General features: G+C 37.3%; 1 protein-coding gene across 3 annotated transcripts in view; it reads left to right on the forward strand.

Moving 5' to 3' along the window:
• The window catches only part of Epb41l5 (erythrocyte membrane protein band 4.1 like 5), a 128,177-nt gene that overhangs the window by 29,973 nt on the left and 83,927 nt on the right, over positions 1-14,277 (forward strand). For all 3 annotated transcript variants that reach the window (XM_013020689.1, XM_013020690.1, XM_013020691.1), the window contains exons 3-10: positions 414-456; positions 1,416-1,494; positions 2,825-2,869; positions 3,022-3,074; positions 6,405-6,525; positions 6,684-6,771; positions 9,328-9,416; positions 13,746-13,815. In XM_013020689.1, the coding sequence (XP_012876143.1) occupies positions 414-456; positions 1,416-1,494; positions 2,825-2,869; positions 3,022-3,074; positions 6,405-6,525; positions 6,684-6,771; positions 9,328-9,416; positions 13,746-13,815 (588 nt within the window). The remainder of the gene's footprint in view (positions 1-413; positions 457-1,415; positions 1,495-2,824; positions 2,870-3,021; positions 3,075-6,404; positions 6,526-6,683; positions 6,772-9,327; positions 9,417-13,745; positions 13,816-14,277) is intronic.

Here is a 14,277-nt window from a genome sequence, read left to right on the forward strand (position 1 = left end):
CATGAAAGAAAAAAATTTGAATACATATCTTAGGGTTCATTTCCCTAACATCACCTTATCTGACCTTTTCTGCTTGACTCAGACATATATACTAGATATTGCAAATAAGGGAAGGCCTTGCACTTGTATAGGCCGGTACTCTATCACTTGGGCCACACCTCTAGCCAGAAGAAATTTTTTAAAATCCCATATCAAGCTTTGGTCTTTTTGTTATGTATAAGTTTGCCCTAAACACAGAGACATCTCACTTTTGTTCTTGCCCTCATTCATTCACTTTGGATTTTCCTTTGTGAAATATTTCACCGTGATTGCCCAAAAGAAAGAAAACACTGAAGAATAAGTTTTAGGAACTAAAGTTTTTAAAAATTCTGTCATTTGCTTAACTACTGAGTTTTTTTGTCCCTTGTTTACAGCATTGGTTGGATGGTACAAAAAGCATCAAAAAACAAGTCAAAAGTAAGTGTTGAAGTATTTGTTGGGGGGAAAAAGAAAATTAATGTATTAGAAACATATAAGATAAGCTTCAAAGTAAGAATAGTAACAAGCATGTTTTAGATGAGTATTTTATCATCTCTAATTCTTTCCTTGTTTGCTTGTTTTTGAGGTTTAGTCTTAATGTGTAGTCCAGGCTGGCCTCAGATATGAATCTTGATTCAAGAGCCTTATAATAGAAAAATGTACAAGATAAAAATTTTTTTAGCTTGCAAATAAAATTACTTTCCACAAAATACATAACTTTTATTTAGCAATTACTCGTGTTGAAAGTTTTTGTTAAGCATCTACCTTGCTCTGGAAAATGTTTTCAGATTTTAAATCTATAACTATTTTTAATTAAGAATAGTAAAATGAAACAATTCACATAAAAATGTCAGTAAAGGGTTGGAGGTATGGCTCAAGTGGTAAATTGCCTGCCTAGCAGTAGTCAAGGAAAACACCTGTGTCCAATCCATAGTCTAACTTGTTCTCTATAGAGTCAGGTCACATTTCAGGACAACCCAACTCCTGTCTATAAAATTATGAGGCAGGGAGCACTGAGAATGTAGAGGCTAGCAAACTCACTCAGTGTGTTTGAAAGTGTGTGGGATGCTTTGCCTTGAGTGATTATTAATGTGGACATTCCTCAGAGCTCTGAAGAAATACAGCGCAGCAGGTTTTTAGAGCTGTTTGATTGCATAGTTAAGACTTATTTGCTATGTCCGACCTTAAACTATTAGGATTAATTTAGAGCTATCCTGAAATAATAGATTGTGAATGTGTTGTATATTTTAGAACTTGACTGCTCTTTTTGTGTACAATTTTTTTAATGTACAATTTAAACTGATGATTTGCTCTGAAATAATAGCACAGTAACCTCCTATCTTCTGGCCCACTTAAGTAATTTTTAACAAAGTTACCCCCTTTTTTTTAAATGACAGTTGGTTCACCTTATTGTCTGCATCTTCGAGTTAAGTTTTATTCCTCGGAACCAAATAATCTTCGTGAAGAATTAACTCGGTAAGACCATTCTCAAGAGTTGTATGTGAGTAATTTGGTAGTTTAGAAAATTGTCTTTAGAATTATTTCCCACTTATAGACAACTAATGCAATATATTCCTTGTCCCTGGTAATATGCCTTCAGATAATAGGATTTTATTCTAGAATAGTATTTTTAAATTGTATGTTTTATGTTCTTTTTTTTTGGTTTTCAAATTAAAATTGTTTCCTTAGAATTATCCTAAAGTGGCTTCAGAGTCTTGTGAGTTTTTTTGTTTTTTTTTTGTCATGGGGCTTGAACTCTGGGCCTGGGAGCTGCCCCTCAGCTCTTCAGCTCAAGGTTAGCTAGCACTCTACCACTTGAGCTCCAGTGTCACTTCCAATTTTTTGAGTAGTTTATTGGAGATAAGAGTCTTAGGACTTTGCTACCCAGGCTGGCTTTGAACCTCTGTCCTTAGATCTCAGAGTTCTTTTTGTATATATTGTTTTCAACTCATAGATTCTAAACAGGATTTAGTAAAATGTTAATAATGATATACTTATTTACATTCAAATCTACCTGGGAGTTCATTCAGATTGGCTCCTTTTTTTTTCTTCCGGTCCTGGGGCTTGAACTCTGGGCCTGGGCACTGTCCCTGAGCAGCTCTTCAGCTCTACCACTTTGAGCCACAGTGCCACATACAGTTTTCAGGTGGTTAATTGGAGTTAAGAGTCTCATGGACTTTCCTGCTGGGGCTGGCTTAAAACCTCCTGAGTAGCTAAGATTACAGGTGTGAGCCACCAGCACCTGCCTTAACTTTCTTTACTCCCTTAAGTAACATTGATTGATTAAAATTTTAGATCATAGTTTAGATAAGTAGCTTGTAATAAATTTTAGATTATATACATTTATTTTGTCCTGCCTCCTTGATATTTATTATTTTGTGCCGTATATGCGTAACTCCATGCACTAATAATCTTCACTAAGTGAAAAAGTTGAGTTACCTACCACACCATGGGGTTGGGGCTGTTACCTAGAATTATACCCAAAATGTATCTCTTCACAGATGAGGTAGAAATGTTCTCAAAGTTAAACTAGGTCGCAGAGCTCATTCTCATAATATCTTTCAAACATTTTCTTTTAAGTTTTGTTGTATTCTACTCTGTGGCCTGTTGTTTTGTGGTCATGATTCTACCCCTCTGTTAGTCAGTACATTTTTTTCTATATTATTTTTCCTTTATTGTGGATAAAATAAAATATTTATACTTCATTGTGAGTAAAATTCTATAATCAAGGATACTCTCAATTTAGATAAGATTTTTTCACAGCAGATGGTTCCATTAAGTTAACTTGTGCATTTAATTTTCTTAGGTATTTATTTGTTCTTCAGTTAAAACAAGATATTCTCAGTGGAAAGTGAGTATCATAATTATTTAGCACATTGTCTTTGGTAGTTGGAAAATGATTTTGAAATTAGTTTTTGTAATAAGGAAAAACAAATGGTCAATGTGACTTGTATATTTTCATTTATTGAAAAATGAATGACTTAATTTGTATTTTGATCCCAGATTAGAGTGTCCCTTCGAAACAGCAGTGCAGTTGGCAGCTTATAATCTTCAAGGTAAGCAAATTTTGTGCTGATTGTTAAGAATAAAACATAATGCTTTTTTTGTGTTTGTTAAAGAATTTCAGAAGATTCATGATGTATCAGAAGAGAAACACAGTTTTCTGTAAATTTGTATCAGTATCCTTTTGCCTGGAAGATTGTCTTCTTTTTCTTCCCTTTCATTTCTGTATCCCCTTTCTATCTCTAATGTTTTCAAATGAAAGTTAAAGTCTACCTAATAGTTTAGTAAATTATTATCTTTAGTCTTCTAATTTTTTTCCTTTAAAAATAGTGAAACACTGTCTGTATAAATTATTTCGGCAGTCACATCACATAGTTTGCTTTCTTTATTCTTACTCTTTTTTTTTTTTTTTTTTGTCAGTCATGGGGCTTGAACTCTGGGCTTGCGTGCTGTCCCTGTGCTCTTCAGCTCAAGGCAAGCGTTCTACCACTTGATCCACAGTACCACTTCTGGTTTTTCTGGTGGTTAGTTGGAGATAAGTCTCACGGGCTTTCCTGCCCAGGCTGGCTTTGAACTGCAATCTTCAGATCTCAACATTATGAGTAGCTAGGTGTGAGCCACCAGCACCCAGCTCTTTATTCTTATTCTTAAAAAACAAGTCAATGAAAAAATTTCCATACAATTTAAAAGTTCCCGATGTTCATTTTAAAATGCTTTCAAGTAAGTGAGATTAAACAATATACTTCGGTATGTTGATTAAATACTGTTAAACTTATAAATTGTCTTCTAAAAATGGCATAAAGAAAAACTAATTTCATAAAATGAAAAAAATATTTTGCTGGGATTATCAGGCTTTGCAGACAGTCCTTGAGATTTTATCTTCAATTAATCAGCAAAATTCTGGATTAGAATGTGGTTCAAGTGGTAGAATACCAGCTGTGAGCAAAAAAGCCCAGCACAATGGCCTGAGTTCAAGCCCAGCACCAGCACACAAAAAAAAGAAAAAAAATTGTATGGTTTGTACATTTTTGTAATTTCAATAAAAGCTTGACCTACAGTAGTTTCCAGGAAGTGTCCAGTGTAGACTTGGTACTCTAAGTAATTATTATGTCAAAGTAGTTCTCAATGTAATTTTTTCTCTCCCCAACTGAATTTTTTTCCTATTAATATGAAAATATCTTAAAGTTTGATACAAGTAAAAAATTCTTTTAGAAGAACAAAATTTCCAAAATATAGAAAACTGGACACATTGCTTTCCCTTTTTCCCTAAGCCCAGTTCATATATAAGCACAAATGAACATGCAGATGTTTGTACATCATTCATTTATTTTACTTTCTCTTTTCTCATTTTTCTTTTTCTTCCTTTCCTTCTCTTTGCTTCTCTTTCCTTCTTCTTCTTTTTTTTTTTGTTGTTGTTGGTCGTGGGGCTTGAACTCTGGGCCTGGGCACTGTCCCTGCACTCTTCAGCTCAAGGCCAGCCCTCTACCCTTGAGCCACAGCTCCACTTCCCAGTTCTAGTGGTTTATTGGAGATAGAGTCTTATGGACTTTACTACCTTTACTCCCTAGCTGGACTGCTGCCTTTACTGCTCCAGCTGGCTTTGAACCATCATCCTCAGATCTGAGCCTCCTGAGTAGCTAGGATTACAGGCGTGAGTCACCGGCGCCCAGCCCCTCAGTTATTTCTTTAGGGGTAATAATTTTACATTCCAGGAAGACACTACATTTTACAGTATTCGATAGTATACTATTCTGTGTTTATCTTAATTATTACTTATTATTAATTGACCTTTAAGAACTGCTAGCTTTTATTTTATTCAGTGTTCAAGTTATTTTTCTCTGTAAAAGTCTAGAAATTGACTTTCAAAATCTAATCTTTAAGAATAAAGAGAATTATGGATTTATTTCACAGTGTGTTCTCCAAACTTTCATTGTTTTTTTTTTTTTTCTTTTCCTGTTGGTCATGAGGCTTGAACTCTGGGCCTGGGCACTGTCTCTGAGCTCTTCAACTCAAGGCTAGCACTCTGTCACTTGAGCCACAGTGCCACCACATCTGGTTTTCTGGTGGTTAATTGGCAATAAATTGTCTTAACAGATTTTCTGCCCGGGCTGGATTTGAATCACATTCCTCAAATCTCAGTTTCCTCAGTAGCTAAAATTACAGGCATGAGCAACTGGCACCGGGCTTGTATTGTTTTCTTATGTATGCTTCTAGGGCTTTTTTCTTTTTTTCTTTCTTTTTTTGCTGGTCTTGGGGCCTGAACTCTGGGCCTGGGCCTGGGCACTGTCCCTCAGCTCCTCAGCTCAAGGCTAGCACTCTACCACTTGAGCCACAGGGCCACTTCCAGCCTTTTCTGTTTATGTGGTGCTGAGGAATTGAACCCAGGGCCTCATGCATTCAAGGCAAGTACTCTACCACTGAGCCACCTTCCCAGCCCTAGGGCTTTTTTCAAGTAAATATATAATCACACAAAAAAAGAAAAAAAATCATTAAAAGTTATAACAATAATAATTGGATGCTGGTAGCTTATGCTATAATCCTACCTACTTAGGAGCCTGAGATCGAAGGATTGCTGTTCAAGGCCAACCTAGGCAGGAAAGTTTGTGAGGCTTATCTCCATTTAACCACCAAAAAGCTAGAAGTGGATCTGTGGCTCAAATAGTAGAGTGCCAGTAGCCTTGAGCAAAAAAGCTCAAGAACAGTTTTTAGGCCCCTGAGTTCAGCCCCAGGAATGGCATTAAAAAAAAAAAAAGTACCAGGGCTGGGAAGGTGGCTCAGTGGTAGAGCACATGCCTTGCATGCCAGAGGCCCTGGGTTCGATTCCTCAGTACCATATAAGCAAAAAGAAAAAAGCTGGAGGTGGCGCTGTGGCTCAAGTGGTAGAGCACTAGCCTTGAGCTGAAGAGCTGAGGGATAGTGCCCAGGCCCAGAGTTCAAGCCCCATGACCAGACCCCAAAAAGACATAAGTCATAGGAAAATGGTTTAGACATTATTAGTTCTTCAAAGATTAAGGCTAATCTTAATTTTTATTTATAAAATGGGTTGGGTTTTTCTGTTGTTGTTGGTTTTTTTGTTGTTGTTAGTTTTGTTTTGTGGGGCTTGAACTCAGGGCCTGGGAGCTGTCCCTGAGCTCTTCTGCTCAAGGCTAGCATTATACTACTTTGAGCCAGAGTTCCATTTCCCATTTTTGAATGGTTAATTGGAGATAAGAATCTCAGGTACTTTTCTGCCCTGGATGGCTTCTATCTTCTAGCCTCAAATGTCAGCCTCCTGAGTAGCTAGGATTCCAGGCATGAGCCACTAGCTCTTGGCTTTATAAAATATGTTTGTAAGATTTTCTTGGTAGTAACACCATATAACTTTGTGAAACTTGTGTTTGTAGCTGAACTTGGTGATTATGATCTTGCTGAACATAGTCCTGAACTTGTCTCTGAGTTCAGGTTTGTGCCTACTCAGACTGAAGAGATGGAGCTGGCTATTTTTGAAAAATGGAAGGAATACAGGTACTTGTTGTTTAGTCAGTTTTTTTTTATCACTACAATAATTTTGTGTTCATTTTTTTGTTTCTTTGATACACCATTTTATCCTATTTAACAGTTTAATAAAAACCAGTTATTAACAGTTTTATGCCTACTAATTTAATAATTATTTTAAATTTCAGAGGACAGACACCAGCACAAGCTGAAACCAATTATCTGAATAAAGCCAAATGGCTTGAGATGTATGGAGTTGATATGCATGTGGTTAAAGTAAGTAAGCACTTTGTCATAGAGTTGTCTTTTTTTGGGGGGTGGGTCAGGGGACTTGAATTCAGGGCCTGAGCTCTGTCTCTGAGCTCTTTAGCTTGAGGTTAGCATTCTAACAGTTTGAGTCAGGCTCCATTTCCTATTTTTGTATGGTTAATTTGGAGATAAAAATCTCAGATGCTTTTCTGCCCCTGCTGGATTCAAACCATGATCTTCAGATATCAGACTTCTGAGTAGCTAGGTGCTCAGCTGTCATGAACCTTTTATAAAAATTATTTCCTTTGAGGCTGGGAAGGTGGCTCAGCGGTAGAGTGCTTGCCTTGCAAGCATGAGGCCCTGGGTTCGATTCCTCAGTACCACATAAGCAGAAAAAGCTGGAAGTGGCGCTGTGGCTCAAGTGGTACAATGCTAGCCTTGAACTGAAGAGCTGAGGGACAGCGCCTAGGCCTAGAGTTCAGGCCCCACGACCAACCAAAAAGAAAGAAAGAAAAATTACTTCCTTTGAGACTTAAGGTGACAACTTTGTAGTATGCAAGGGACAGGACACATGCAGTTTGCATAGGCTCTAACTGAATACTTTGGATATGTGGTTTTTAAAAAGTTGAGATCTAATATTGAAAGACTAGAGTCTTAGATTCATTATAAATAAAGATATATAAAAATTCCTAGAATATGTAGGTTCTCTAATATTTTTGTAGACTTCAAGCCACTTTTTCTTGTTACTTCATTTTATCTTTTTTTTTCTTTTGAGCTAGGATACCTCTAGGAGAGAGGAAACACTAGATTAAAAAATATAACTACTTCTGGGCACTGGTGGCTCACGCCTGTAGTCTTCGCTTCTTGGGAGGATCGCAGTTCAGAGCCAGCCAGAAAGTCCATGAGACTCTTATCTCCAATTAGCTATCAGAAAACTGGAAGTGGTCCTGTGGCTCAAGTGGAAGAGTGCTTCTCTTGAGCTGAAGAGCTGAGTGACAGCACCCAGGCCCAGAGTTCATGTTCTATAACTAACATTCCCCCCTCTCAAAAAAAAAATTAAAAATCCTAACTACTAGCTGGGTACCAGTTGTTCATGCCTATAATCCTAGTCACATTCCCAGCCCTTCCTTCCTTCCTTCTACATGATTATATAAAAATTATTAGGTATTCAATAGATTTTTGTCAGTTGACTGTGTAAAAATTCAAAGTCAGATCAAATTAATCTCTGAAGAATAAAATGGCCTGGTGCCAGTAGCTCAAACCTCTAATCCTAGCTACTCAGGAGGCTGAGATCCGAGGATCGTGGTTCAAAGCCAGCCTGGGCAGGAAACTGTGAGACTCTTATCTCTAATTAAAAAAAGTCCATGAGACTCTTATCTTCAATTAACTACCAGAAAACTGGAAGTGGCACTGTGGCTCAAAGTGGTAGAGCACTAGCCTTTTATAAAAAAAGCTCAAAGATGGTGTCCAGGTCCTGTGTTCAAGCCCCACAATTGACAAAACAAAAACAAATAACTATTGACATCTGTCTGGGTAGAGATTAACTTTCCATGTTGTTAAGGTTATATCATTGTTCATCAACATGCAGACATTCATGTTTTATTGTGAAGAAAAATCACTTGTTATAAAAGGACTTCTCTATGATTTTATTTTCTGCAAAAATGTGTGTGTGTTTAACCTTGAAACATAAGTAGCAGAATCTTTACAATCTACCTGGGGGAGGTAGATTTGGAATAATTGAATGTATTTAAAGTTTATTTCAGTCAACTGTACTTTGTTTTTTATTCTAAACAAGTATAACTTAATAAACAAAATTATGAAATAATAGACATAAAAAGCCCTTAAAACCTTGGGATCCTCTTGCATCAACCCTTTGCTATGGTTATAGTTATGTGCTACCAGGCCCAATTCTTCTGTTATTTCATGTCAACTTTATCACTTTGTCAGTATTCAGTTAAGCTCTGTTTAAAATAGTTCAGGAATCAATGTTGAAAATTTATAAATTGAGAGGAAATAATCTGAAAAGAGCTTTTGTTGAAGTGGGAGTATAAGTACTGTTCTGCAGTTAGGACATATCTGGCAATAATCAGAGTCCCCTTTTATCTATGATTTTGCTTTTGGAGGTCAGCCAATGTCCAAAAATATTAAATGGAAACTCCAGAAATAAATAGTAAGGTATCTTGAGAGAGACCACATTTATATAATTATTAATGCTATATTGTTAGGATTGTTCTATTTTATTGGTTATTGTTAAGCTTTTACTGTACCTAACATTAAATTTCATAATAAACATGTATATTTAGGAAAAATGTATATGGTTTGGTATTATCCACAATTTCAGGTATTCACTGGTATTTGGGAATAATAGAGGACTACTTCATAGTGTCTCAATGATAGAATGCATAAAATTTTAAGAGAATGTGATTTTAGATGCACTGATTGGTTAAAACATATTAAATGTTAACATTAGTTTGAATATATAATTAATATAACTTAGTGTGAAAATAAAATTAAACAGGTGAATGACAAAGTTAAATCTTTTCAAGCAAATAAAGCAGCCACTTTTTTCTCTTTTTAAATTAGGCTAGAGATGGAAATGACTATAGTTTGGGACTTACCCCAACAGGAGTCCTCGTTTTTGAAGGAGAGACCAAAATCGGCTTATTTTTTTGGTAAGCAGAAATAATGTCAGAAATACTTATTGTTGTTTTTATTATTAATCAGTAAATGCATTTATATGACGCTAAAATACAAATTGGGAATCAGATAATAATGAAAAGTTTGCAGATGGAAAGCAAACTTTTCATCTTGTCTCCTTTTTTTTTTTTTTGTCGGTTGTGGGTCTTGAACTCTGGGTCTGAGCACTATCTCTCAGCTCTTCAGCTCAAGGCTAGCACTCTACCACTTGAGCCACAGCACCACTTCCAGTTTTCTGAGTAGTTTATTGGAGATAAGAGTTTCACAGCCTTTCTTGCCTGGGCTGGCTTTGAACTGCGTTCCTCAGATCTCAGTCTCCTGAGTAGCTAGGATTACAGGCGTGAGCCACTGGCGCCTGACTCCTGTTACATTCTTATTCATCTTTTTTTCCACTTCCCAGAGCAATTATTTAAATTCTTCTAGTTATAGTTTCTGTTAGTTACAAGTTATATCAAAATATCTCAAAATAGTATTTCCTTATTAAATATTCTCTACATATATACTCCCTTTATGTATGTTTGTTACTATTTTTAGTATTTTTTTTCTATAGACATAGACCATACCTCTGTTTTTTAAGAGGGAATATATTAATACTTTGACCCCTCCTTTTAAGATTAACTCCTTTCTGTTGTGATTTTGTCATACATTAAGTTTTACTTTTAATATCAAGAATAGACATATAAGCCGGGTGCCAGTGGCTCATACCTGTAATTCTAGCTACTTCGGAGGTTGAGATCTGAGGATTGTCGTTCAAAGCCAGCCTAGGCAGAAAAGTCCCCTTGAGAGTCTTACCGCCCATAAACCACTCAAAAAGTGGAAGTGGAGCTGTGGCTCAGAGTAGTACAGTGAGAGCCTTGAGCAAAAAAGAACTTAGGGACAGTACCCAGATGCTGAGTTTAACCCCCATAACTTTTTTTTTTTTTTGGTCGGTCGTGGGGCTTGAACTCTGGGCCTGGGCGCTGTCCCTCAGCTCTTCAGCTCAAGGCGAGCACTCTACCACTTGAGCTACCGCGCCACTCCCGGTTTTGTGGTGATTTATTGGAGATAGGAGTCTCACAGTCTCTCCTGCCCGGGCTGGCTTTGAACCGCAATTCTCAGATCTCAGCCTCCTGAGTAGCTAGGATTACAGGCGTGAGCCACCGCGCCTGGCCCATAACTTTTTTTTTAAGACACATACATAGATTATATAACTATAATTTAGTCCTTTGGACTTTGAGTGATATCAGGAAATAGTGTTTTTATTAATAATGTTAATTGTCAGAAATATTTCAGAGTATAGAGGCTTACTGATGTTACATACACAAGCTAAATAAAGATGGCACCTGTATACTAGCTCCTGTGTTATTTACCTCTTACCATAGGCAAGAGGACCATTGGCTCATTGCCTTCCTACCCAAACTCACATTAATTATCCAGGTGTTCTTGGTAGGGACTTTGTGAAAGACTTTTTGGGTAGAACACCTTTACAATCATTCCTTAATGGAAAAAGTTGGGGCATTTATCTTTGTAGTCCTTGCATGTTAATTTTCTGGCATTTCCAGGTAGTTATTTTGATTCATAGCCAGAGAATGCTCTAAGAAAGTAACGAAAGCACCTTTTATGCTTCTTCATAGGATTATTGTGAGAATTGAAAGATTAATTAGTGGGAGTGAGAACCATGCTTTTTTGAGATTCACAGTTCATAAAACCAGAATTCAAATGTAGCAGGTAGTTGAGAATTGTGGTGCAGTTTTGTGGAGTTGTGGCCATAAAATGAAGCTTTTTGTTGTTGTTGTTGTTGGTTATGGGGCCTGAACTCTGGGCCTGGATGCTCTCCTTCAGCTCTTCACCTCAAGGCTAGCGCTCTACCATTTGAGCCACAGCACCATTTCCAGCTTTTTCTGCTTATGTGGTGCTGAGGAATCAAACCCAGGGCCTCATGCATGCAAGGCAAGCGCTCTACCACTGAGCCACCTTCCTAGCCCCTGAAGCTTATTTTAGTTAAAGAATTTTATTTAACTTTTTTGTCAGTTGTTGGCCTTGAACTCAGGGCTTGAGCTCATTTGCTCAAGGCTAGCACTCTACCACTTTGAGCCGCATCTCCATTTCCAGTTTTCTGGTGGTTAATTGGGGATAAGTTTCATGAACTTTCCTGTCTGGGCTGGCCTTGAACTGTGATACTCAGATCTCCAGCCTCTTGGGTAGCTGTTTTACAAGCATGAGCTACACCAGCGCCCGGCAAGAAAAATTTTGAGTAAATGTCCCTCTGTGTAGCTCAGGTTATTCTCCAAACTCTTGATGCTCCTGCCTCAGTGCTGGAATTATAGGCATGCACTAATATATCTATTCCTAATCTATATCTATCTATATATGTATATCTGGCTTAAAAGTGAGCTTCTTTCTTTTTTTTTTTTTTAGCTTATTTCTTTTTAAAGATTTATTTCAGGCTGGGAATGTGGCTTAGTGGTAGAGTGCTTGTCTAGCGTGCATGAAGCCCTGGGTTCGATTCCTCAGTACCACACATAGAAAAAGCCAGAAGTAGCACTATGGTTCAAGTGTTAAGAGTACTAGCCTTGAGCAAAAGAAACTCAGGGACAGTGCCCAAGCCCTGAGTTCAAGCCTTAGGACTGGCAAAGAAAGAAAAAAAAAATTTATTTTCTCAAAAATTGCTATAGAAAATTGCAATTGAACTACATTGGTTCCTAGATACAGTAAGACCAAAAGAGGATACTCCACAAGGGTGCATTGCCTATCTGCCTCTTCATATTTATATAAAATAATAGAACTCAAAGATATGGAAACAAGATCTATTTTACTTTTTATTTTTTGATGATCTGTCTTTATGATGGAGTCAAGTGTGTATCTTTGGAGGGTCAGAGGGAAAGTATAGAACTTGAGGGAAAGGTGAAAAAGTACAGCGATGGAGCTCAATAGACATTAATAAAAGTGAACTATATAACTCTTAGGTGGAGGGAGGGACTGGGAGAGAGTGAGGGAAAAGAAGACATTAAATGAAAGGAAATGTACTTATTACCTGACTCATGTAAATGTAATTCCTCTGTACATCACCTTTATAATAACAAGTAAATTTTTTTAAAAAATCACAATTAATGAAGACTCTCATCAGTGGTATTTTATTTTATTTTTTAGTTTTTGTTGGTCGTGGGGCATGAATTCTGGGCCTAGGTACTGTCCCTCAGCTTTTTAGCTCAAGGCTAGTGCTCTACCACTTGAGCCACAGTGCCACTTTCAATTTTCTGAATGGTTTACTGAAGATAAGAGTCTCACGGTCTTTCCTGCCTGGGGTTGGCCGGCTTTGAACCTCGACTCTCAGATCTCAGTGTCCTGAGTAGCTAGGATTACAGACGTGAGCCACCGAGCCCAGCTTAGTATTTTATTTTATACCTAGTAAAGAGTTCTTAGGTCTTACCTCATTCAAATCCTGTGCTGTTTAACAATAAAACAATTTTTCATAGGCCTGGAGAATCTCTTAGACCACAATTGGGGGTCTGTGAAATGCATAGATTTCTATATTTTTTCCCTTAATATTTTTATTATCTGATGTGTGTACAGCATCAGTTTGTCAGAGTTATTTTTGAAATAATTATTTTTCTGTTGCCTTTTCTTTTTAAATTAAAGACCTATTTTGTTTTGTTTGATGGTACTGGGTTTTGAACTCCAGGCCTCAAGCTTCCTCAGCTGATCTGAGCAATGCCTCCAGCCCTATATTTTGCTGGTTATTTTTGATGTCTTGCTTCCTGTTCAGCACGTGCTTGAGCATGATCCACCTATGTTGTGCTTCTCGTTAGCTAGAATGACAAGCACATGCCATTGTGTTTAGCTCATTGTTGAGAAAGGGACTAAGATGGTTGAGATGGCTAGGTACTGGTTCCTGTAATCCTAGCTGCTTAGGAGGCTGAGATCTGAGGATCATCATTCAAAACCAGCCTGTTCAGGAAACTATAAAATTCTTATTCAGTTAACCACTACAAAACCAGAAGAGGAGCTGTGGCTGAAAGTGGTAGTGCTAGCTTTGAGCAAAAGAGCTCCTTAAGGGACAGCACCTGGGCCTCAAGTTCAAGATCCACGACTAATCAAAAAAAAAAAAAAAAGTTTGAGATAGTGGTTTGAGGCATAACAAAAAAGTCCTCTTTTCCTTCAAGTACCTTATTATGGGTAGGAGCCAGGGCTAGACTTTTTTGATGAATGATCCAGGTTACCTTTACCCTCTTACCAATATTCAGTTTAAATGTTAATAATGAAATATATATTCTTGAAGTAAAGAATGTATTTTTCCTAATTTGCCTGCTGATCTTACATAATAGGCCCAAGATAACCAGATTGGATTTTAAGAAGAATAAATTAACATTGGTGGTTGTAGAAGATGATGATGAGGTAAGAATTATAACGCATTACTTAAACAATGACTGTGTTGAAAAAATTGAGGCTCTTAGGAGGAAAATACTTTGTAATAGGTATAGAATGGAAATTTAGTAATTAATAGTTGAAGTAACTTCCTAATTTAGACCACATCATCTTAAAAATATGGTTTTAGGCAGTAAATGTAAAGATAATATAAACATTTATTGGGTCTTCATTGATAATATACCTAAGGTATACAGAAAGTTACATTTAAGCTGCGTGCCAGTGGCTCACGCCTGTAATCCTAGCTACTTAGGCTGAGATCTGAGGATCTCAGTTCAGAGCCAGCCTGGGCAGGAAAGTCTGTGAAACTCTTATCTCCAATAAACCACTAGAAAAAGCCGGAAGTGGCACTGTGGCTCAAGTGGTAGAGCGCTAGCCTTGAGCTGAAGAGCTGAGGGACAGCGCCCAGGCCCAGAGTTCAGGCCCCACAAC

Source organism: Dipodomys ordii, unplaced genomic scaffold (assembly GCF_000151885.1).
Source record: "Dipodomys ordii isolate 6190 unplaced genomic scaffold, Dord_2.0 Scaffold52, whole genome shotgun sequence".
In the NCBI taxonomy this organism is placed as follows: domain Eukaryota; kingdom Metazoa; phylum Chordata; class Mammalia; order Rodentia; family Heteromyidae; genus Dipodomys; species Dipodomys ordii.